Source organism: Chiloscyllium plagiosum, chromosome 2, assembly GCF_004010195.1.
Source record: "Chiloscyllium plagiosum isolate BGI_BamShark_2017 chromosome 2, ASM401019v2, whole genome shotgun sequence".
NCBI classification, from domain to species: domain Eukaryota; kingdom Metazoa; phylum Chordata; class Chondrichthyes; order Orectolobiformes; family Hemiscylliidae; genus Chiloscyllium; species Chiloscyllium plagiosum.
Window position 1 is genome coordinate 91,068,589 of NC_057711.1, and position 26,870 is coordinate 91,095,458.

Consider the following 26,870-nt stretch of genomic DNA (forward strand, 5'->3'; position numbering starts at 1 on the left):
ATCCTGGTCTTGCCAGCAAAACTCTGATCCATAAAAAATGACAAAAAAATTGGCAACAAATCAATGAAAGTTACAGTTCACTTACACAATTTCAACTGAAGTCAATTACAACGCCACAGTTATAATACATTAAATGACCAGTTATTTCAAGCTCAGTTGCATCAGACTTAACATACTTTGACTACAAGTCTCAAAATAGCATTCCAACAAAGGGTTTTGACTGACAGCCTGCTGTTTACAGTCTACTAGAGTTGAATAGAGAACTGTTGTAGCTGAAGTTGTAAATAGAAGTAACCTAAATGAAGGCACTTGTGCATTGATATGTCAAATTTGCTTGAATAATCATTGCAATATCTTCTTCTTTCCAGAATACGAGAGCGTGATGACAAGGGATCATATGCTCTTTGCTTGACTCATGAGGGTAAAATATACCATTACCGTATTGACAGGGACAAAACAGGGAAACTGTCCATTCCTGATGGGAAGAAATTTGACACCCTCTGGCAGGTAGTGTAACCCAATGTTCGGTGGTTTTATTCATTAACTGAATATACTTTGCAATAATATTTTTTTCATAAAAGATTTGTTCAGTGCAAAATGAACATCACTGTTCCAAAAATGCTATATGTAGAAAATGAAATATGAGGGTAAGCTAGCTAGTAATTTGAAGGAAGATTCCTAGAGTGGTTTTTAAGATATATATAAAAGAGAGATCATTGGAAAATGAAGCTGGATAAGTAGTAATGGCCAACAAAGAAATGGAGGAACTGAACAGGTACTTTGCATCAGGCTTCACGGTGGATGATATTATTAGCATTCCAGAAATTAGAGAGAATCAGGGGGCAGAGATGAGTGTAGACCTTAAAGAAAAGGTGCAGGGGTAGCTGAAAAGTCTGAAGGTGGATAAATCACACAAACCAGATGGATTACACATCAGGGTTCTGAAGGAAATAGCTAAGGAGATTGTGGAGGCATTGGTATTGACCTTTCAAGAATCATTCCTGAAGAAGGGCTAATGCCCGAAACGTCGATTCTCCTGTTCCCTAGATGCTGCCTGACCTGCTGCGCTTCTCCAGCAACACATTTCCATCTCCTTTCAAGAATCACTCAAGTCAGGGAGGATCCCAAAGGACTGGAAAATGGCTAATTTAACACACTTGTTTAATAGGGGAGGGAAGCAGAAGGTGGAAATTACAGGGCAGTTAGCCTGACCTCGTAAGATTTTAGAGTCCATAATTAAGGATGAGATTGCAGAGTGTAGAGGAACCTCTATTATCTGGCATTCGATTAACCGAGTTTTGGATTATCCAAACAAGATTGCAAGGTCCCGATGCGTGGCTAACAATGTTATTCGGCATTCGATTATCCAACATTCGATTAACCAAACAAAATCCTCCCTGCCTGTGTCCTTTGTATAATCAAGGTTCCTCTGTACTTGGAAGTGCATGGTAAAATAGAGTTGAATCTGCACGGCTTCATCAAAGGCAGGTCATGCTGACAAATGTTGAATTCTTTGAAGAGGTAATAAGCAAGTTAGACACAAGAGAGCTAGTGGACATGATCTCTTTGGATTTCCAGGCCTTTCACAGGGAGCTGCACAGGATGCTGTAAAATAAGAGAAGGGACAAGATACTGGCATGCATAGAAAATTAGCTGACAAGTAGAAGGTAGAGAGTAGGATAAAGGATTCTTTTTCAGGATGGCAGCTGTTGTACATCAACAACTTAGAGGAAAGAACTGACGGCACTGATGCTAAGTTTGTAAATGACACAAAGATAGGTTGAAAAACAAATGGTGTTGAGAAACCAGGCAAGCCACAGAAGGACTTAGGCTAAAAAAGTGGGCAAAGAAGTGGCCAATGGAATACAATGTGGGAAAGCTTTTGATAGTGTTATTTCATCAAAAATTTAATCTTTCATTGACTCATTGCTATTTTCTTAATTTCTATTGTCACCTACTTTTTTGTCTCATTTTGAAGGCAGTGCATTTATGTTTGGACAATTCCACAGATACCATCAGGAAAGAGCCTTTCCTCTTACCATGTGCATTTGGATATGATTAGTTTTTTTAGATTAGATTACTTACAGTGTGTAAACAGGCCCTTTGGCCCAACAAGTCCACACCGACCCTCCGAAGAGCAACCCACCCAGACCCAACACTACAGGCAATTTAGCATGGCCAATTCACCTAATCTGCACATCTTTGGACTGTGGGAGGAAACTGGAGCACCCGGAGGAAACCCACATAGATACGGGGAGAATGTGCAAACTCCACACAGACAGGGATTGAACCCAGGTCTCTGGTGCTGTGAGGTAGCAGTGCTAACCACTGTGCCACCGTGCCACCAAGGGAGTTTCCAAACTGAACATTATCATGTCTTTAGACAAAATTAAGCTTGTAGTTACATTCATGTATCCCATCACCCTTCTGGTTCTTACCTCATTTTGGCAGGGATAACATTGAACACTTCCTGATCTATCTGGCTAAGTATCAGACCAGGTAAACCATTATGCTTAAAATAAAATGAACATTTCTTATGTTTTTATATGACAGTCTGTTCATTGGTTGATGTGCAAGAATGTGATCTGTGTCAGAAATCTAATAGCAAATCGACAAATCTGTCCTTCACCTCTTCACCATTCCTATGAGATGGCACCTACTATCCATCCATCGATGATGCCTTCACCAGTAGCATAATTTGTATTTGGAATTCACCAAATAAGGAATTGGCTGTTGAAATCAAGATTGATCATATGGCACTTAATCTTAACACATTCCTCCCTGGTGCCTCAAAATGTAAAGCATCTCAATTCCCTGGCTTTCCTTTCCATAATGTTCACACTCTTAAAATTCAAACACAACTTTCTGACAAGCTTTGTAACTTCTTTTTTCTTTTTTGTTTTCAAAGTTGCTGTTACTCTTTGCTCTCAAAAATGAAACCATGTGCATCTGCATGGTATAAGACATTTGATTTCATTTGAATCCACTTCATGAATTTAAACCTTTAACACTTTGCTGTCAAACCTTACTGAGAGAGGAATAGGCTGAGGTCAAAACAACCAAAGGATTCCGTAAGATCTGTAGTATGAAGCCATGGATGAGAGCCCTATGGATGATTCTGACAATCAGGTGGTCAGAGAGGTTTATCATTGGGAGACCCGAAGAATTGCTGTGGATTAGGACTGGATGAGTGTGGAAAAGTTCACAATCAGGGGTAATGTAGTGGATAGTAAATATTTAACAATTTTAAGTTTAACAATATTTGAAAGAATTACTTATCTTTTAAATGTAGCTACCTGTTGCTTATCAAATTTAGCATAATCCATATGCAGATATATAGAAAGGAAATAGGAGTTACGAAATGATTTGAGTGGGATTAGTTCTTATCATTGGTGAGTCTGTCTAGCTCAAGATAGTGGAATAAGTCTTCCAATTTTATTAGTGGTCTAATTGTGAGTTTGTTTTGGATAATTTGAAATTAACTTCTTGTCACCACAGACAAACAACTGCCCTTAATTTAACACTAAATTTTCAATTTACACAGAAAACACAAGGTTTGTTCTTGTAGATCAAAACAAAATAGGAATACAGCATTGACAAGTGGACAAAAACCTTTCAATCCCACATTCACATATCTATAGTAGTTTAGTTTTAATTTCTTTTTATGCCTAACCTCCCTTCATCTCAAAGGGTGTGCAACACAGCACAACATTACATACTTGCAGAACTGAACAAATTAAAAATTAAAAAAGGAGTTTACTTCTCAGCAATTAAACAGTGACAGATGTAATTCCAAATGGGTTTGATACTTGACTGAATGCAGTTCAAAAATATTGGAGCTGGCACACTCTCAACACACTTCCATTGGAAAGTGATAAAGCAATAAAATTAAATGTTTAAAGTACCCATATCTCAAATGTTTGAGATGTACAGCTTAGATGACATCATGTGAAATGTTATTTTTGTTTTCGAGAACAACAGATGTCTCAAGGTGAGATGACCCAAAGACAGAACTGTTGTCTGTATCACTAATGTAGCAAAAAAAAGCACAATACCCTGTGTTCCATATTTGGATTGGAAGAGATAAAAATGATTGACCGCAAACAGAAATGTGCACAATTTCTTTGTCATTGACAAATAATTTCCATTTCATTTTACATGATGGATGTCTATATTAACCCTTCTTCCTGTAATAACATGCCCATCAATAACTTCAAGTAATTGATAGTTGAAAAGTGATTTGAAATGATTTTGAAAGACGTGGCAAGGATCAAAATGTTATCACAATAGCATTCAAGAGTTTTCCCAATCAGCACTATAACCTCATAAGAAAACCTGGACACAAAGACTAACCTTTCGAGGAATTGGTACAGTGGTTGATGGGAAAATCTGTAAGTAAGTTCCGAACTCAAATTTTGTCAAATTACAAAAAGATCTAGGAATATCAGCAACCTCTTGCAATTGCATGAAAACTGCTTGAACCAGAAGTCCTAGCATGAGAAGAAAATGTGCATGTTTCAGGCCTTGCGATGTCCCTCAGAAACATTTCAAAGTTATTAATAACTAAGCAAATCTGACAGTCATTTAGTACACAATAAGATTCCACAACCTGTGATGAGATGAACAAGTAGCTCCTCTGTTTCTGGTGGTGTTAGTTTAGAAAGTAATGATGTAACTGAAACCCAGACCAGTTTTCAGTGATACAATAAAGATCCAGAGCAAACAATTATCAGAAAATTCCATGTATTCTCTGACTTGATCTATTGTTCAATGTTTTACTGAATCCTTAAATGACTCCAATGGCAAGCAGGGATGGTTCTTCTCTTTTCTTTCTGTATTGATATCCATTTATTTAAAAAAGTACAAATGTACATTTAAATATCGTAAGAATGTAATATTACTATTAACATTGTTTTGTCAATTCTGGCAAAATAATACCATAACTTATTAGATCTTAACTGTATTTTGGTCCAACCAAAAGGCATCATGAACCATCCATTGTTACCAGGGCATAAAAGACCCTTTATTTTTAAAAACGAAATACACGTTATTTTTAGCTTTTAGGTTTTTTAAAATCTTTTCTTATTTCACAGTTTTTGTTCCCCTTGAAGTCAGAAAATTAATCATCTGTTCTCTTCTCTCTTGACCCAAAATCTGATCCCTCTTCTGACTGAAAGTAACATGCTTAACATTTGTGTGCAAGCAAGCTTTCTGACTCGATCTGACTGGCCCCATTCCTCTTTCTTTCTTTGTCCATCAGCACAAAGTATAATCCACCCAAGATTAATGTGACATTGTGTTTTATTACACACCTGACCCCAGTTGCAATCTTCTTAGCTGTCTGATACTTGCAACCAATTTATTTATGAAACCTTCTTGATTCATTTTCTAAAATTTTACATCACTTTTCTTTCTTCTGTCAATTGTGCTTTTCTGAGTGAATTCCTGCTGATTATAATTACAAACTTGTCATTACGTATTTGGCTTTGTGGAAAACACAAATATGAGCAACTATAAAAGTTGATGCTGTGGTTCTTATATTTATCTTTGTGCCAGAAGATTTGGCTTCAAATGCTACTTGCCCCAAACATGTATCATTATGTATATATGAATAGATTGACTAAAACGAAATACTAAAAGTCAACACATTACTAGTGTTAAATTACCGCAGATTGAATATTAGGATATTAAAAACTAAACACCAGTGAAGAGTTTCATTTGTTGTTGTGTTGGTTTTTCAGTACAATTTGTCCAGAATTGCAAAATTCAGTACAAAATATCAGATTTTTAAGTACAGTCACATCTACTGCAAATAAAGTTCCCATGGTCTTTAAAAGAATTTTTTTTTCAAGAAGGAAAATGGAAGGAAAGCAGAAAACAAATGGATGACAAGAGAAAAATGTATCATTTTAGGAGAAAAGACAATTTTCATTTCTTTCAAATAGTGCACAGATATAACTTATTTGATTAAAATTTCTTTGCACAGGTGTCAACTCACTTGTAGATTAATACAGTGCATGGGAAAATTAAAATCTGAAATGATCATGCATTATTCGTCACAGATTAAAGGCTAGTCAGAATAAATGGCTGTGTATGAGAACTGGATCAATGGTGCTAGAAGAGCACAGCAGTTCAGGCAGCATCCGAGGAGCTTCAGCAAAATCGACATTTCGGGCAAAAGCCCTTCATCAGGAATAAAGGCAGAGAGCCTGAAGCGTGGAGAGATAAGCTAGAGGAGGGTGGGAGTGGGGAGAAAATGCCATCCCGTATTCCCAATTCCCAATTCCTCCGCCTCCGCCGTATCTGCTCCCAGGAGGACCAGTTCCACCACAGAACACTCCAGATGGCCTCCTTCTTTATAGACCGCAATTTCCCTTCCCACTTGGTTAAAGATGCCCTCCAACCCATCTCGTCCACATCCCGCAACCTCTGCCCTCAGACCCCACCTCTCCAACCGTAACAAGGACAGAACGCCCCTGGTGCTCACCGTCCACACTACCAACCTTCGCATAAACCAAATCATCCGCCGACATTTCCGCCACCTCCAAACCAACCCCACCACCAGGAATATATTTCCCTCCCCATCCCATTCCTCCTTCCGCAAAGACCGTTCCCTCCGTGACTACCTGGTCAGGTCCACGCCCCCCTACAACTCATCGTCCCATCTTGGAACCTTCACCTGCCACCGCAGGAACTGTAAAACCTGTGCCCACACCTCCTCCCTCACCTCCATCCAAGGCCCTAAAGGAGCCTTCCACATCCATCAAAGTTTTACCTGCACATCCACTGATATCATTTATTGTATCTGTTGCTCCCGATGCGGTCTCCTCTATATTGGGGAGACTGGGCACCTCCTAGCAGAGCGCTTGAGGGTACATCTCCGGAACATCCGCACCAATCAACCACACCGCCCCGTGCACCCTCTCCTCCCTGACCTATCACCTTCATCTCCTCCCCAACTCACCCATTGTACTCTATGCTACTTTCTCCCCACTCCCACCCTCCTCTAGCTTATCTCTCCACGCTTCAGGCTCTCTGCCTTTATTCCTGATGAAGGGCTTTTGCCCGAAACGCCGATTTTGCTGAAGCTCCTTGGATGCTGCCTGAACTGCTGTGCTCTTCCAGCACCATTGATCCAGAATCTGGTTTCCAGCATCTGCAGTCTTTGTTTTTACCTATGTATGAGAACTGCAGAACAGAGATGTTGATGTAAAGTCTAACCATTGTATCAATCTAGAGCAGTGTTGTTGTTATACATGTACTTAATTTTATGGAAAATATTCTTCGTAGATGGTTGACCATTACTACTACAAGTCTGATGGTCTTCTTCAAGTTCTCACTGAACCGTGTCCAAATCCTGATCACCCAGTTGGTATGTAACCACTTGTGTATTACTAAACATTATTGAGAAGAAAACATAATAGATGCTTGCTAGACAAAATTAAAGCAAGTAATAATCCATTAGAGTTCTTATTTTAACCTTTTACACAGGGTACAAGGGTAAACCATATAATGGAGATGGTGCAGAATTTTATGCAGGAGAAAAGGAGTAAGCCAGCCAGCACAAGTTGACATGAAGTGAACAGGTAGTGAAGCCCTCGAGTCAGGTTTTCAGGAAATAAGAAATAAGTTAAATGCAGGACCATTAATATTCTCTGAATTACTTCCAATGCTATGTGCAAATGAAAGTCGAAACAGGAGGATACATTCAGCATTCATAACAGTTAAGGTTCACGAATTACTTATTCAGATGCAACGGTTTGTACTATTCAGGACCAGGACCACTATTCTCAATTGGAAGTCCACCAGATTAATCAGAGAGAAGTTAAACTAAAATGGTAAGGGACATGAATAGCAGTATATCGAAGTACAAAGGGGAATAAGGTCAATAGGATAAATGTTGGAGAAAACTAGTGCATGAAGTAGTAAAAAAGGTGAATAAGGTACATAAAGTGAGTGTGGATAGTATTAGTTAAGACAGTATTAGCATATTAAATAGGAGCAGATTGAAAAGGATTTCAAAGATTACAAAGACAAAGTTATTTAAATATTCATAAACATAAAATGTGTTTAATGAGTTTTGTGAGTTATAAGTACAAATAGTTATGTAGGATTATGATGTAGTGGCAATGAGAGAAATGTGGTTTTAAGAAAATGAGTACTTGGTACTTAATATTTGCAGATACAAAGAGTTTTAAAAAATAAGGGAGGAAGAAAGAAGTGTAGTGACAGTTCTGGGCTTCATCAAGAGGACAAGGACAGATCCATTTACTTAGAACTGAGAGGCAAGAAAAGTATTATTAGATTACTAGGAGTATACATTACATCTCCAAATCATAATAGAGGAATAAATCTGCAGAGATATCACAGGAATGTGCAAAACTGTAAAGTTTTGATATTACAGGACTATAATTACCCAAATATTGGTTGGGATAATGCCAAAGAAAGAACAGTATGCAAGAATTACTGGATCTGTTGCTAGAGAACGAAGTGGGCCAGCGGACTAGATATCTTTCAAAGAACACTTAGTTAAGAATGAATATCATCTCAGAAGTTTTAGGGGCATTAATGTAGATGAACAAGAAATATTGAGTGGGATGAGGACATCTGCAAGGCAGTTATTATTACCAAGAGAAGTGATTGAGAAATGGACCCTGATATAGATAGTCAGCATCACCTAGAGAGGGAAGCCATCCAAAAGCTTGAAATTAGCAAAAGCTGAAATCAATACAAGTTGGGAGTCTACACTGGAAACTGTCCTGTAGTTGGCTCTTACTTTGGTACAGGGAAAGAAGCTGGTTGCTAAGTTCTAGGAAGTTTTTCTACTATTCTATTTGCAGACACTTGGGAACATCACAGTCTGCAAGTTCTCCTCCAAGCTACTCACCATCTTAACTTAGAACTATATTATAATTTCTTCATGATCACTGAGTCAAACTCATAAAACACCCTACTTACAGAACTGCAGGTGTTCGTACTTCACACGGATTGCAGTTGTTCAAGTGGCAGCACTTTCTTAAGGGAATTAGAGATGCATAACAAATGGTCGCCTAGCCAGCAATAATTTACATCCTGTAATTTTCTTTTAAAGATCTCAGTCCTGGAATACTGAGGGTCTCTTTCAACTGCCCTCGTTCCTTGTGAATTTTGTAATAGGCTATCAAATTGGCAAAACTGTTAACTCCTCTGACATTTGGAACTTATGCAGTAAACATTAAGCCTGTCGTTTACAAGTTTGCATCATATTTGCTGAAAATAACATGCCTACAAGGAGATGCTGTAAATGTAACCTATTTTAAGAATCATGTGCATCATTTCAATTAAAGCAATATTGCACTCTGTCTGAAAAGTTTGTTTATCCACAACCTTGATTTAAGGAGTACTGAAATGACTTGATGTTTATGACTTGCAATTATATCTTACAGATATTCTTACTGTGTTTTTTTTTCTAGATTCCTTTGGGTTAACGCAAGCACCACCAATTCCAAGTCATCATCCTCAGGTAAGAATGTTTTTAATAACAATGTGATAAAGAAATGAACAGTGTCCAGATTCTTTAAAATAACTTAATGCTCATTGACTTAGCCAAATTCATCTATGGTAAATCATTCATTATGGTATAATGTTGTCTTACTAATTTGAATAACTGGAAATAAAATTACAAGAAAATAATACATAGTATTAATAGTGGTACTTATATGTGTAAAATTAAATTTTCATTTAGTGTTATTTAATATGTTTTTCAAATCTCTTGCACATATTATTTATATTCTGCTTTTCCTGACTCCATTTTAGGGTACTGAGGGTCCTATGTACACTAAATTCTTTTAACCTTATTCAAAGGAAACATTCCTTTTTTTTGGGCTCTTCCAATAAATATGCAAATTAAATGAGAAATTTGCTGCATGGCAAGCTGCAAGGATGAACCAAATTGTGAAAGTGCTGGGCTGTCAAATGTCTATAATTCCATAATACTTTATTTTTCCTAAACTGTTAAGCCAAGCCTCCTGCTGGTTTCACAGAATATGTTTCAGTTTGGGATTTCTTACCCCAGTTGCACATAACAAATCCTTCAGTGTGGTCACCTCCCGCCAAAGCAAATCACTCTATTGAAGCTTAGTGTAAGTAACAGTATTTTATTGCAACAAGAACAACATGCAATGCAGGAAAATGCTTATTGAAGTAACTTGGTTGCATGAATCTGATAGCCTAGACAGTTTTTATTTAGATGCTACAGTAAACTCAATGAAGAGCTTAGCTTGAAATGTCAAATCTCCTGCTCCTAGGATGCTGCCTGACCCAACTGTGCTTTTCCAGCACCACACTTTTTGACTCTGATCTCCAGCATCTGCAGTCCTCACTTTCTCCTAAACTCTTGGTCTTTGACTATTTATACAATAGAAAATACTACTATAATATGCATGAGTGTTGACTTCCAAGACACTGCTTTCTTTTTAATTAGATTAGATTAGATTACATTACAGTGTGGAAACAGGCCCTTCGGCCCAACAAGTCCACACCGACCCGCCGAAACACAACCCACCCATACCCCTACATTTACATTTACCCCTTACCTAATACTACAGGCAATTTAGCATGGCCAATTCACCTGACCTGCACATCTTTGTGACTGTGGGAGGAAACCGGAGCACCCGGAGGAAACCCACGCAGACACGGGGAGAACGTGCAAACTCCACACAGTCAGTCGCCTGAGGCGGGAATTGAACCCGGGTCACTGGCGCTGTGAGGCAGCAGTGCTAACCACTGCTGCCTCACAGTGCCCACAAATTAATTCATGGGATGCTGGAATCACTAGCTAGTACCCAGGGGGCAATTAAAAGTCACCAGCATTGCTGTTGGTCTGGAGTCACATATAGGCCAGACCACGTAAGGATGCTAGATTTCCTCCCTTAAAGGACATTAGTAAACCAGATAGTTTTTCTTACAATCAACAGCTGTTTAATGGTCATCGTTAGACTCTTAAGTCCAGATTTTTAAAATTGAATTCAAGTCTGTCATGAACATTACCTGTGTCTCTGGAGTAATAATTTACCATAGTACCACTAGATCACCATCCTTGAACCAAAGCAGAGCACCAGTGGAACACAGATTTTATGATCTGTGACAAGGTGACAAGATATTGGTGTGTTCCTGTGTGTTCTGATTTTTCAAGCAGACCTTATTCTAGCGCCAGAATCCCTGACTATGACAGATACATACAGTTATGAACTTGTACTGTGTGCTCCATTGCTGGAGCATCTCTTAACTACCCCAGATGATCACTAGCAATAAACTAACTGAAGGGCTTAAATAATGGCATTAAACACAAAAGGAAATGTGTTTATCTATCACATGAATCACAGATTTACAGGGAATATTTTGAGAGCTTATACATTTAATGCAGCAAATCACTCAACAGAAACATTGGGCTGGATTATATGCTCCATGCTGGTGGGTTTGAAGGTGGGAAGCACCTAAAATCCAGAAGGTATCATTCACATGCATTTGAATAGGCTCAGATGGAGCTGTTGAAATGACCTGCCTAACCGCAGGACTATTTAGGTAGTCAATCAATCCCATTGCTGCCAGTTTTATGTCACAATGAGAAGATGCTAGTCAGAAAGTCTGTGAGCTTTAGTTTTAGGAGGTCCTTCCTTGACAGACACTTGGTTTGTTTTAAAGCACCATCCCCAAGATCATCTATTCACTTTAACCATCTCAGGGCTTCTTGTAGCCAATGTAATAACCCTCTCAACTCTCTCATCAAGATCTGCCAGCTCAATACTGGTGAGACTCTAGATTTAATTGTTAATCCAGACTCCTCAGCATACTGGACTGCCTGCCATCATACCACTCCTAATGGAACTGTAGAAATGCTGGCTATCAGATTGGCCAGCTTTTCTTAAAGGCAGGACTTCCTACCAAGTGTTATGGATCAGTCCCAACCACTCAAAACATTTTGAAGGAGATAGCCCACACTGTAACTTTGCTATTTGTTTCAGGTAAGTATACAGTGGATATTCCTGGAGTGAATTAGCTGGTCTGACTGCCTAGTTTTAAACAAACAGAATTTATTTACAAGATTACGGAATGAAACACAAAGAACAGAAAATAAAATACCAGATAACCTATCCAATCCAAAAATCTAACAGACTAGCCCGACCTAATGATGCTGTTCCATAAATACTTGCAACAATCCCCATAAACACCCCCTTGGCACAAAAGGTAAAATCAAACAAAGGTTTACAGGTTTTAAGTCAGAGAGAGAGAGAGAGAGAAAGAGAGAGAGAGAGAGTGTGTACTAGGCTGAACTTGCTTCCAACAGCCTTTCTTCACACCCTGCTGCTGAACTAACTCTAATCTAAACAAAGGCTAGCTACACAGCTAGCTGGCCACTCCCATTTGATTATTCTTTCTTTTAAGACATGAAAGCCTTATGCCATTGGCATTATCTGTTAGAGGTAAACAAAAAAAGCCCCAGTAAACCTTTCAAACCCAGCCTAGTTGGAGCCTGGTAAAAACAATGACTGCAGATGCTGGAAACCAGATTCTGGATCAGTGGTGCTGGAAGAGCACAGCAATTCAGGCAGCATCCGAGGACAGGCAAAATCGACGTTTCGGGCAAAAGCCCTTCATCAGGAAACTAGTTGGAGCCTGGCCAATTACACCCCCCCACCCCAACCAAAAAAAAACACAAGGGCACAGTAACTTTGAGAAAAGGTCCAGCTTTGTGACACAAGAGAGGAGTGGAAGTCTCACCTCCAAACAGTGACACTGCCTCCTAGTTAAATAGCTGTGGGATAGCAGTTGGGTTCTTTTCCATCTTTTTGTCTACTTTGCTTTCTTTATTTTAATTTTTGTGCACCAACATAATGTTTATGATAGTTCATAATGAATAATGACATTGATCAAGGGAAAAGCAACATATAAATCAGCACATCTGGGATTCCCCATTGAAAATTTCTTTTTAATTCATTTGTGGGATGTCAGTAGCAAGGGCACATAATGTGCTGGTACATAAGGTACAGGGTTTTGATGCCTGCCTTCAAGAACAACTCAGAAGCAACATTATTGAGTGAGCATTTGCAGACCTGAAACTGCTAGATGGGATTTGCAGCAGGATGGGAAGAAAACTAACACAACAGAAAAATGTATTTGCCCCTGTCCACTTGGGCCGAGGAATCTAGCCATGACCAGACAGTTGGATGTGATGATCAAACACTTCCCATTGTTCATTTGTTGTGCTTAATTTTATACTTTTCAAAGAACTTTATATGAAAAGTCCTGACATCCAACAACCAAATGACATAAAGAAACCTGCAGAAAATCTGGGGCCTATGTGAACTGCAGTCTACAACACAGAAAAAGGCTGTTTGCCCCATCACATCTGCATCAGCCTAAAACAACTATCCACTATTCTAATCCTATTTTCCAGCACTTGGCCTGAAGTTTTTTTTTATGCCTTGGTATTGCAAAATGCACATCTAAATACTTCTAAAATGTTATAAGTATTTCTCCCACAATCACTCTCACAGGCAGTGAGCTCCAAATTGCCATTAATCTCTGGTATCTCCTGAACAAGTCAAATTGAGGAATCAGGAATAAATGGGGGGCAGGGTTGGTAAAGTTATGAATTCATGAGTCAAAAAATATGAAAGGAACAATCTTTTTGAAAATCTTTAAAAATAAATTACAGCAAGAATTAAAAGCTGAAAGAATAACACACCCGAAAATAATTTTGCATTTTAGAGAGATTGTTTGGTAAAAATTAAAACTTACAAGCCATTTTAAAGTGGTATTTCGGTTAAATTGGACAATCCCAACTATACTTGTTGACATTAATCTGTATCCTTGTGATAAATATAGCAACCTCACACCCTTCCATATATTTGGATGTTAAGTCCGACATTAGGACACCTTTTTCAACAAACTTTTGCAAGTGTATCACATCTGAGTTGCAGCTTCCTGTTTTCTGCAAACATACACAGACATACAAACTTATACAATAAATAGTGGTTACCAGTGTTGGTCACACATTATTTTTACAGCAATTACAATGCAGGCAGCTTACCAACTGTGTGCTGTCTCCCCTTTTGAAAGGTGTCTGTGTGTAGCCAGCACTAATAATTGAAATTTGATTGGGCAGTGAAAGCAGAATGCTCTGGAGGTCAATGCCAGGGTGAATCTACATCCACAACTTCACAGAGTAGTCAAGGTCAGTGAATTCTTCAAATGACATATCGACCAACTGCAACTCGAGCCTTAGAAACTGTGCAGTGTACCAAACCACAATCATTCTCAGCAATCTCTCTCAATTATGATTCATATTTCATGAACTTATATGGGGATTTTCATGGGGCAGCTTACAGAAGAATTTTGGTTTTCCAAGATAGCACAGTTCCAGTTGGCATTGTATGCAAATTACTGTACATACGTGAATATCTGCACCAAGTGTTGCTGAGCCTGATTTAACCTGTGGCTTGAACACTGGACACTATTTTGGACTCTAAGAGAACTGGTAGTGGCTTAACAGTAGGTGCAAGTGAGTCCAATTTCTTGCCTTTATTTTGCCAATGAGCATAGCTCATTTTCTTTAACCTATTGTCTTTGCTTAAGTCCCTAAAGGCTAAGACCTAGTTCCACCACAATTGCTTTAATGCTGAAAGACCTTCTTTGTGCAAGGATAATCCTAACTTCACATCATATTCCATTTGAAGTTTAATTTACAGCAATGAATTTTTGTCATCATGTCACTAGTCTTGAAGATAATCAATAACTGATCTTCCGCAGCCCTCTGGGATAGAATTCCAAAGATTTACCAAAGAGAATGAAGAAATTCCTTCTCATTATATAGCCTACTTCTTATCCTGAGATTATGTTTCCAAGTTTTAGACTCCCCAAATAGGGCAGATAAAATTAAAGCACTTGGGATTGAGAGGAGCATTGGTGTGGATGGAGAATTGATTAACAGGCAAAAAGCAGAGATTAGGAATAAGTGCAACATTCTAAGGATAGCAGGTTGTTATTGGTGCTCTAGACACTAGTAATTAATTTATTAAGTGTATTTTAATAACTATACAGCCTGTTGTGCTCTGCAAGAGTTTTGTAAGCTTTAATGAGTTCACCTCTCATTCTTTGAAACTCTTGGGAATATAGAATCTACCTCCTCAATCTCTCCTCATCAGACAATCCTGCCATCCCAGAAATAAATCTGGTGAACCTCTATGGCAAATATAGCCCTCCTTACATAAAGGGTCCAAGCTACATACAATGCTCCAGGTGAGATTTCACCAAGGTTGTACACAACTAAAATCAGACATTTTTACTCCTGGTCTCAATTCCCCTTGTGGTGAAGCACAATGTACCATTTGCTTTCCTAATTTCATGTTGCATCCATTCACTAACTTTTACTGACTCATGAACAAGGCCACCTAGGTTTTCTTGGGCATCAATGCGTCCTAAACTCTCACCATTTATGAAATATTCAGCCCTTTTTAGATTAGATTAGATTAGATTCCCTAAGTGTGGAAACAGGCCCTTCGGCCCAACAAGTTCACACTGACCCTTCGAAGAGTAACCTACCCAGACCCATTTCCCTCTGACTAATGCACCTAATACTATGGGTAATTTAGCATGGCCAATACACCTGAACTGCACATCTTTGGAGTGTGGGAGGAAACCGGAGCATCCGGAGGGAACCCACGCAGACACGGGGAGAATGTGCAAACTCCACACAGACAGTCGTCCAAGGCTGGAATTGAACCTGGGTCCCTGGTGCTGTGAGGCAGCAGTGCTAACCACTGAGCCACCATGCCGCCCCCCCAAAATTTTTTTCGACCAAAGTGAATAACTTTACAATTATTTACATTATGTTCCATCTGACATGTTCTAATCCATTCAATGAGGCTGTCATGTCTTTCAAAGTGTCCCTGTATCTTCCTTGCAAGGTGCTTTCCTGCCCATTTTGATATTATTAGCAAATTTGGAAATAATACAATTGTTCCCCACGTTCAAATCATTTATATTGATTGTGAACTGATCTCTGCAGAGGTGCCTATAGGACTAATAATATTCTGCCATCCTTAGAATGTTTCATTTATTCCTGATCTCTGCTTTCTGTCAGTTAACTAATTCTCCATCCATACTAGTATACTCCCTTCAATCCCATGTATTTTAATTTTATTTATGTACTTCCTATATAGGACTTCATCGTAAGAATTCTGAAAGTCCTAATACATCTCATCCACTAGCTCTCCTTCATTAAAGATGCAAGCATTATTATGTTAAGTGCACTATATAAATGTAGATTGTTGGTGTTGTGCTACAACTGTGGACTTTTGGATTTGCAGGCATGTACTTGGATGACAATTTCAATTATGTTTTTCATAATAATTCTTCCCCTCTGCTCCAACTCAGCATTTTTCTGACTATTCATTGTATGTCATCTATTTTACTCTTAACTTATATGGTAAAGAATGATTTCCCTTTTTTTCTGTGAGATGATTTTATGATTTCTATTTGATTTTCATAGAATTCAACCATTAACTTCAATATTTTCTATGATACATCTAAAAACATTCTTTATCATTTTCCTCAACATGCAGTTAAATTGCTGTGTTGTTGAGAGATAAAAACAAGAAGTGAAAGAAATAAAATGAGCACACCATTGTTCTTAAATGAAAATAGTTATGTTCAGAAACAGCACTATGATTTTGCTATTCCGGATACATCATGGAACACTAAAACTTGATGCATTGGTTGACCATAGGTTATCCATAGAGGCCAGTTCATTTGCTCACAGGTTCTATATTGCCTATTCATTACATCCTTGTCAAGGGAACAGACTGCTGTCAACCATGTTCTTCAGTGTTTCCAATCTAAAAATAGTCAGGGGACAAAATTCACTCCTGGAATTTCCTTGCATCACTAACCAGATTGGATTTCTTTCCTGTATGATATGTTACTATGGTATGACTCTAATTTTACTATTAATTTTGCTTCCATTTAGAGAATTATGGTAGATAAAGTTTTTGGAATGGTCAACAGTTGCAATATTGGTCTGAAATCTAATGGAAATTACATTCAAGTCTTTCTTTGAAAAATCTATCACATAGTTAAGAAAAAAAAGAAAACTTAACTATAATACTTTGAATAAAATTAAATTTTCCTCTTTGAAATTGTGGTTTTCAGCAAGAGTGCAAAGGTGGAATATTCTCAAGAATCAAATCCTCATCATTTCCAAAGTCTGGTTCCAAAAAGGTGTTGACTCATTTTAACTGTCACAATTTTCAAAAGGTTTGCTAGGCTGTTGAACCCTAACATTTTTTTGCATGATCTCAACTAATGTTTGGTTTTATTACTAATAAATCCTCTGAGGTTTCTCTCTGTCTGCACTCACGACTAACCATGAAGAATATGCAGAAATTAAAACATGCAAACACATTGCCGTAAGCTATGATTTAATAAAGCTTAATCATGTAGCCTTGATTATTTGCTCTTACACGGACTTATCTTGTGCTCATGTGTTTTAGAAATGATTCAAGTGCCTAGGAATTTAATTACTGGTAGCTTGCTGCACTGCTTTGAATATTACTAGACCGTTCATATATGGAAATGGCAAACTCCAGGATACAATAGAAACAAGCAATATTGCGGAGCAACAAATGCCATTTAGGTTTCTATTTTCAGACAGTGTTCCTGTAATAAGAGTCTGGATTTTATTATAGACTAAGAAAGGTATAAAATTCAATGTAGATAGTTGTCAATAATTTGCTAAAATGCTCTTGTATGCAGACTTTATTTGTATTGCAAGAGATAATTTATTGAGATAAGAAACATTGCAACTGGAGCATTGCTGTGTACCTCCTGTTATTATTCAGTCATGCAGCATATGAGCTTTCAATGTGACCCTGACTCATGCATGCAAATATGCCCATCTCAAGGCTCAGACATAGAGGAGTCAAATCATAAAATCAACATTGAAATTAGAAAATGTTGAAAACATTTTGGTTTCTGTCTCCTCAGAAACTTAAATAATGTTTCAGGTCAGATGGTACCTGGCTGCTATGTCCAGTATTTTATCTTTATTTCTGATCTTCAGTGATTTTGAACTGTAAAGTTTAAATCAGAGCAAGCTTATGGAACATTAGATTGAAATAAAATGTTAATTGTGGAGGCTAAAACATTTTCACAATAATAAGTTTAGTCATTTAATTAAGGAGAAATTTTAAACAAATACTTCCCATCAGATGGCTTTAACAGAACAAAACATTAAACTTCACGCAGAAAACAGTTCTTAAGAAATTGAATTGCTTCAAAACTGAGTATCAAATCAGAAATAGAACAAGTTAATATACTTGCATATGGAGTATAACTGACGAGACTATAAATTGAGAGCAAATAGAAGACACAAACACTTTTGATTTTATAAAAGCTTTTGACTTCATCTGAAGAACAAATATAGTTGTTGAATGACCATAATTTAATAGAATCATTAAATTTCCAGGAGAATCCATATGAAATTATTGATAATCTCTATAGATTCGTTGAAACCCGAGAAGATGGAGCCTTGCAATCTGAATTCATATGGGACAATACTGTCATCAAAATATTTGATCAGTCATTACCAGATCTTAAATAGTCCAAGGAGGATGTAACTTGGGAAACAGCTGTCCAAATCTTCTTGAAAGCAGAGTCCAGGAAAAATCACGGAGATCCTGAGAGGAGACATAACTTTATCACAGATGAATAACCGAACCTATTTGCTTCATACGGTAGAAACACACTAAATAAGCATCGCAAAAAGCTAAACATTAGATATGAAGAATCAACGTCACTACTACAGAAGAAAAAATCTTTCAAGGCAAAGACAGTCTCCAGTCATAACATAAGTATGTAACATCTGTGGAAAGAACTAATGGAAGTACCATACATAAATGCCTCTTTCAATGCTGTATTACCCTATGACTCCATAAAGAACTTTACATAGTGAATCATCCATCTCCATTAGAAGGGATATCAGCATTTGAAGATATACCTCCATTTGAGAATTACTTGAGGAATTCCTAGGAGAAATCCATCATAACTGGTTATGACTGAAATTGTTTATGAACAACTTACGCAATTTATTCTTTATACAAGGGCAAATGTCCACTGTGTGTCATGACTGCAAAAATCACCCCAAGATCCAGAGGTGTCTGGTGCATATGGAACTCCCAAAATTAGTGATGTTACGAGTAACACTACAGAATAAATGTCAACTAGTAGGAATGAATATATAATTCAGAATCTGCAAACTTCACTTTTGAGCAAGAAAGTGTGTTGTGCTCTCAATCTTTCTCAAAAGCTCAAACTACATCAGCAAAGAAGTAAGTATGTCTTTAAGATAGATAACCCTAAATTCTTCACAAGATTAGGCAAACTCAATACTGAACATAACATTATATTAAGGAATGGCTGAATCATATTTCTACGCCGAAGGAAAATTCCACATACCTCAAGTTCTGAAGCAATTTCAGGAAATAAGGTATAATTTCCAGGGTGATTAAAACCCAAAGGGTCAACCAAACAGAATTTTTTTTATCAAACTTGTCAATAGTGGATTCTGGCAGGTCCCATAAGATGACCAAACAAGGCTGCTGGCTACTTATATCATTCCATTTGAGAGACATTGTTTCAACAGTTTTGAGGTTGGCCAGGGCCAGAAATCTTTAATATATTTACAATATATTGCAAGGTTTAAAAGGGAATGACATTCTGATATACGAGGAGATGATCACAAAACATGATCTCTGAGCTTATTTACATAAGAAGCATGAATTCTCCAAAGAATCCATTTAATTCTTGGGGAAGATGGCATTATTGGGGAAGATGGCATAAAGCTGCTTCTTGGGAAACATCGCAGAAATACAGAATTATTAAGGTGCAGAAGGAGGCCTGTAGGCCTGCAACGGTATTATTATATAATCCATTCTATAATCTAGTATCAATCTCATTCATTTCCCCCATTTCCCTGCACCCATTACTATCTAAAAAAAATCCAGTGCCTTCTTAAATGCCTCAATTTAAACTGCCGCCCCTATATTTCCATACTGTGTATTCAATAACTTAACAACTTGGTGTGCAAAAACATTTTTCTCACATTACCTTGCTTCATTTGTACATCACTTTAAATTATGCCATCTTTATCTTGTTTCTTTTACAAGCAAAAACCATTTCACCCTATCTTCTGTGTCCAGGCTGCTCACAATTTTTAAAACTTTAATCAAATTTTCTCTCCGCCTTTTCTTCAGGGAGAACAGACCCAACTTTTTCAAATTTGCTCATACCTGAATTTTCTCGTACTTGGAGCTACTCTAGTAAATTACTTCTACACTCTGTCCAATGCATTTTCATCTTTTCTATAATGTGGCACCTCCACCTTTACACAATTATTGATACAAATGGTATAATGCTGGGCTTTGATTTGTCATAAATGGAAAACAAACATTCTCACCATCATATAAATGCTTTAGGGATTTAACCAAATGCTTCTGGTCTGGAACTTCTGACAAAACGCCTTATAAATTATTTTCCTTCTTTCTGAGGAGCAGCCACTTTATATATCAAACGTCAGCTAAGAAACCTGCAGACCTGGCTAAATTGAAAATAAAATAAAACTCTTTAATTTCCAGGCTATGTGTTTCCCCGAATCAAAAAATAATGACCTTCCAAACTAAAGCCTAATGCACAATTGTTTGCCTTATTCACTCTTTAAATTCTCCCAATCTTAACAAAAACCCATTATTCTCCAGGAAGTCCCTTTTTCACACTGTTTTAGAAAAAATTACCATGGCTACAGAAATGCATAAAAGTTCATCATTAAACCCCTCCCGGCATGAGGAAAACCCAATATGACTAGTTTAAATTCAAAAATCCAAAGTCAAAATAAATTATATCAAAATATATATAGAAATTATGCAACTCAAATCACAGCATGGTGAATTGTAATACCATATAATACCATAAGACGTAGGACTAAAAGTATGCAATTCAGCTCATCAAGCACGCTCTGACATTCATGAGATCATGGCTAATCTGATAGTTCTCACTCCACTTTTCTGTCTCTTACAAAGGGAAATAAACTCTCAATGTCAACCTTTTCAATCTCCTAAGAATCCTCTATTTTTCAATAAGCTTGTCTCCTCATCTTCTAAATTCCAATGGCTACAAGCCTAATGTTCATAACCTCTCTTCTTAAGTATTAATTGAGCAAACCTTCTCGGGAAAAAAGCCTGAAAGGACTGCAGGTGCTGAAAATCAGAAACAAAAACAAGAAACAGAAATTGCTGGAAAGACTCTGCAGGTCTGGCAGCATTTGTGGAGAGAAATCAGAGTTAACATTTTGGGTCCAGTGAGCCTTCTTCAGAACTGATGGTAGCTAGAGAAAGGTTGATATTTATACAGGAGATGGAGCTGAGGAAGGGGGAGAGCAAATAATAAGTGGAGATAGAGCCCAAAGAAAGAGGGAAAAATAGTTGGGCAAACAAAGGAGAAGTTAAAGGGGAATGACCGGCTGCTAATAGGGGGTATTAATCACTGGACAAAGAACAAAGATAATTACAGCACAGGAGTAGGCCCTTCAGGTCACCAAGCCTGTGCTGATCCAGATCCTCTATCTAAACCTGTCACCTATTTTCTAAGGATCTGTATCCCTCTGCTCCCTGCCCATTCATGTATCTATCTAGATACATTTTAAATGACGCTATCATGCCCACCTGTACCACCTTCACTGGCAATGCATTCCAGGTACCCACCAACCTCAGCATAAAGAACTTTCCATGCATACCTCCCTTAAACTTTTCCCCCTCACCTTAAACTCATGACCCCTAGTAATTGAGTCCCCCACCCTGGGAAAAAGCTTTGTGCTATTTACCCTGTCTATACCTCTCATAATTTTGTAGACCTCAATCAGGTCCCCCCTCAACCTCCGTCTTTCGTATGAAAATAATCCCAATCTACTCAACCTTTCTTCATAGCTACCACCCTCCATACCAGGCAATATCCTGGCTAACCTCTTCTTCACCCACTCCAGAGCATTCACATCCTTTTGGTAATGTGGCGACCAGAACTGTACACAGTATTCCAAATGTGACCCAGCCAAAATCCTATACAACTGTAACATGACATCCCAAATCTTGTACTCAATGCCGATGAGGGAAAGCATGTCGTATGCCTTCTTGATCACTCTATCGATATGCATTTCAATCTTCAGGGTACAGTGGACCTGAACACCCAGATATCTCTATACATCAGTTTTCCGCAGGGCTTTTCCATTCACATTAAATTTTGCTCTTGAATTGGATCTTCCAAAATGCATCACATCACATTTCCAGGATTGAACTCCATCTGCCATTTCTCCACCCAACTTTCCAATCTATCTATACTCTGCTGCGTTCTCTGACAGTCTCCTTCACTTTCTGCTAGTCCACCAACCTTAGTGTCATCTATAAACTTGCCAATCAGACCACCTATTCTTTCCTCCAGATCATTTTTGTCTATCACAAACAACAGTGGTCCCAACACAGATCCCTGTTGAACACCACTGGTCACAATTCTTCATTTTGAGAAATTCCCTTCTACCAATACTCTCAGCCTCCTGCTGCACAGCCAGTTCTCTATACATCTAGCTAGTACACCCTGGACCCCATGGGGCTTGACTTTCTCCATCAGCCCCTTACCGTGGAGAACCTTATCAAACGCCTTATTGTATATGACATATGTATATGACATCGACAGCCCTTACCTCACCAATCACCTTTGTCACTTCCTCAAAGAATTATATTAAGTTGATAAGACATGATCTCCCTACACAAAACCATGTTGCCTGGTTAGCTGATAAGCCCATTTTCTTCCAAATGTAAATAGATCCTATCCCTCAGTATCTTCTCTAGCAGCTTCCCGATCATTGATGTCAGGATCACTGGTCCATAATTACTTGGATTTTCCCTGCTACCCTTCTTAAACAAGGGGACAACATTAGGAATTCTCCAGTCCTCTGGGACCTCACCCATATTCAAGGATGCTGCAAAGATATCTGTTAAGGCCCCAACTATTTCCTCTCTCACTGCTGTCAGTAATCTGGGATAGATCCCATCAGGATCTGGACACTTGTCTATCTTAATGCCTTTTAGAATACCCAACACTTCCTCCCTCCTTGTGCCAACTTGACCTACAGTAATCAAACTAATCCCTAACCTTAATATCCATCATAGCCCTCTACTCGGTGAATACCGATGCAAAGTACTCATTAAGAATTTCACCCATTTCCTCTGACTCCATGCATAACTTTCCTCGTTTGCCCTTGAGTGGGCCAACCCTTTCTCTAGATGCCTTCTTGCTCCATATATACGAATAAAAAAGCTTTGGGATTTTCCTTAACCCTGTTTGCTAAAGATATTTCATGGTCCCTTTTAGTCTTCTTAATTCCTTGTTTCCCCTGGTGAGCCATCTGCCCCAACCGTATCCAAAACGGTATATCTGTTTTGGAGGGAGATGACCACAGGGGACACCTGCACTGCCTTCCCCCTCTTTCTCTGCCTTTTGGTCACCCATTTCCTTTCTCCCTCAGCAATCCCAATCTGCGGTGTGATCAATTCCATTCCTGAAGAAGAGCTCTTGCCTGAAACGTCGATTCTCCTGCTACTCAGATGCTGCCTGACCTGCTGTGACTTTCCAGCACCACACTCTCGACAATTCACTAAACATGCTATCCATGATCCACAGCTCCAGAGCTGTCATGCAGTCTAACAAGAGCTGCAGCTGGACACACTTCTTGCAGGTGAAGGGGTCAGGGACATCAGTTGCGTCTCTGAGCTCCCATACGGAGCAAGACGAGCATAACACAGGTCTGAGATCTCCTGCCATTTTTATTCTTAAGCTTAACTTCATCGAACTATAACATCAAATAATAGATAAGTGAGAAAAGAAAAAAAGAACATTTTTTACCAAGCACATGATAAAAAAGAAATAGAAAAACTTAACCTTATCAACACACCACAGAGTCTTTTGTTTTGGTTAAAGGAAGAAGACACGTGGGAAACACTGCACATGCAGTGTCTTGGGTTCAGCTGCTGAACCCAATATATCAGTTCACTCACCTTCCCAGAGCGCAATTCGATCATTCCCACTCAGCTCTGCTGCCGTAATGCATGGGAAATTTACCGTCCCGACAGCTCCCTGGTCCTCGCGCTCTCTGCTCCAGCTGCTGCTAAAAATGGGATTGGTTATGAATGATAGCAGTTTATGTGATGAGAGGACCTGATGTGTAGGTTTGGGGTAAGGACATGGCGTCAAGTCCTAAAATTGTTGAACTTAATATTAAGGCCAGAAGGCTGCAGAATTCCCAAGCAGAAAATGAGATGCTGTTCACCCAGCTTGCACTGAGCTTTGCTGGAACACTGCAGCAAACCTGAGACAGAGATGTTGGGCAGGGAACATGGTGGTGTGTTGAAGTGCAGACAACTAAAGCTAAACGTCTTATCAGTGGACAGAATGTAAGTATTCTGCAAAGCAGTCATCCAATCTGCACTTTGTTTCCTCAATGTAGAGTAGACTACATTGTGAGCAGCGAATACAATAAGCTAGGTTGTGTGAAGTGCAGGTGCACTGCTTCACCTGGAAGATGTGCTTTGGCCTTGAATGGTGAAGAGACGGTTGAAGTGGGCAGCATTTATTGCCTATCCCTAATTGCCCTTGAGAAGGTGGTGGTGAGCTGCCTTCTTGAACCGTTGCAGTCTACCTGCTATGGGTGGATCCACAATGCCATTAGGGAGGGAATTCTGGGATTTTAATGCAGTGACAGTGAAGGAATGGTGATATATTTCCACGTTAGGATGGTGACTGGCTTGGGTGGAACTTGAAGAGTGAACATATATCTGCTGCCCTTGTCCTTCTAGATGGAAGTGATCATGGTTTGGAAGGTGCTGTGTGAAGATCTTTGGTGAATTTCTGCAGGCATTTTGTAGCACTGCTGCTAGTGTCTGGGGGTGGTATCATGGTGGAAGTGGCAAATATGGCGGCTAATGACCCTATGGATGTGGATGCTAGTGAGATGGTAGGTGAGGAAAAAGGGGACGCTATCTCTGATGTGGGAGGAAAGAGAGGAGGTGAGGCCCAAAGTGTGGGAAATAGTTTGGATTTGGCTGAGGGCCCTGTCAACTACAGTGCTGGGGAATCATTGATTCAGGAAGAAGGTGGACATTACCTTCTCTGGATTTAGTATTCAGCTCCTGTATTCTTCCTGCCAGAGTGTACAATCTCACGTTGTCTCATGTTGTATTCTATCTGCTAAGGTTTGCCACTCACCTAATCTGTCTCTATTCCTCAGCAAATTCCATGTGCCATCCTCACCACTTGCCTTTCCACTTATTTGGTATCATTTGCAAACTTGTTGAGTATATTCACTTCCTTCATCCATGTCATAATATATTTTGTAAATAACTGTGATCCCTGTGGAACTCCACTAGTTACACGTTTCTACTTTGAAAAGGCATCCTCCCCGCCCTCATCACTTTATCGCAACTTTCTGTCTCCTATCAGTTAATTAATCATCTATCTATGTGAATGTACTTGCTTCCCTTAGCATGGGCTTTTATCGTACTAAGTAACTTTAAGATGCTGGACCTTTATTAAATGCCTTTTGTAAATCCAAATGTCTAGTAGTGTCCCTTTATCTACACTGCTTTTACCTCAAAGAATTCCAACAAATTTGTATAATTCTTGGAAAATTACTACCAGTGCATCAATGGGCAATTGGCAAAATCTTTACCTCACTATGACAATGACTGAAAGCTTGAAACAACTACTCAAAAAAACATGATGACGGTGTTATCATTCACATCAGGAAGTTGCCTTCCAAAAGATCAAGAATGTTCAGACATGCACAGATGTCCAGAAAGTTCTCATAAAGTGATGGTCTCTCTATTATTTGATAAAGAACTGGTATAAATACCTTCAAGAACGTAGAGGTTTTGTTTCCATGAGATTTGCCTACAAAACAAATTGGTGCAGGGGAAGCAGCAAAAAACAACAGCTGTCTTCTTCTGAATTACTGTTGACAACCTTGCAACATCTAATTTGGAATTCACTGGTGAACATGAATCATTTCCTAACCCGTTAGTACTTGATGACATACTGATCATTCCAGCTTCACTCAGAGATGACATCCTAGACAAATTACACCAGCAATGTTTGGGCAATATCGAGTGCAAAGCTAGGGCTCAGGCATCAACTTGGTGGCCAGAGATCTCAAGAGATTGAGGATCTCATAACTGACTGTAAAGAGTGTGGAATTTACAGGCTCAAATGCAGAGAGCCATTGATTCCCATTCAACCAAATTATGGAAATAGGTTTTAATGGTCTTACCTTATTGTTCTCAACTTTTCATTATTGGTTGAAGGAAAACAAAGCCACATGGACAAATTTGCCAGGGTTTTACATGAAATTGATTGTTATTAGAGTGGGTGTGTTCTAGACCCCAGGTCCTACAAAGTAGGGCCTCCCTCCCTCTCTCCTCCTCTAACCCAAATTAAGAGTCCACAGACTTGCCCCAAAAAGAAGGTCCAAGGAAGCTCCTGTGGATTGAAGAGTGAGGTTTTAGTTCAGGAGTCTTTGACAAGGATGTTGAGTGAAGTGATTACGCCACAGTTGAAGAGGGTGAAGACATGACTGCCAAGCTGGTTCAGTGTGCTACATGCTTGATGTGGGAGGTCAACGACTCTGGTGTGTCTGGCTCATACATGTGTGGAAAGTGTGTGCACGTTCAGCTAATGACAGAGCATATTGCAGCACTGATGAAAGAACTCGAGGACCTTAGGCTCATCCGAGAGAA

At 38.8% G+C, this 26,870-nt stretch overlaps 1 protein-coding gene across 6 annotated transcripts in view; it reads left to right on the plus strand.

The window, feature by feature from the left end:
* The window catches only part of syk (spleen tyrosine kinase), a 186,642-nt gene that overhangs the window by 117,722 nt on the left and 42,050 nt on the right, over positions 1-26,870 (plus strand). For 5 of the 6 annotated variants that reach the window (XM_043714078.1, XM_043714088.1, XM_043714053.1 and 2 more), the window contains exons 4-7: positions 369-507; positions 7,291-7,372; positions 9,453-9,502; positions 17,191-17,259. In XM_043714078.1, coding sequence (XP_043570013.1) covers positions 369-507; positions 7,291-7,372; positions 9,453-9,502; positions 17,191-17,259 — 340 coding nt within the window. The remainder of the gene's footprint in view (positions 1-368; positions 508-7,290; positions 7,373-9,452; positions 9,503-17,190; positions 17,260-26,870) is intronic. The other variant, XM_043714099.1, reaches the window with a different exon arrangement.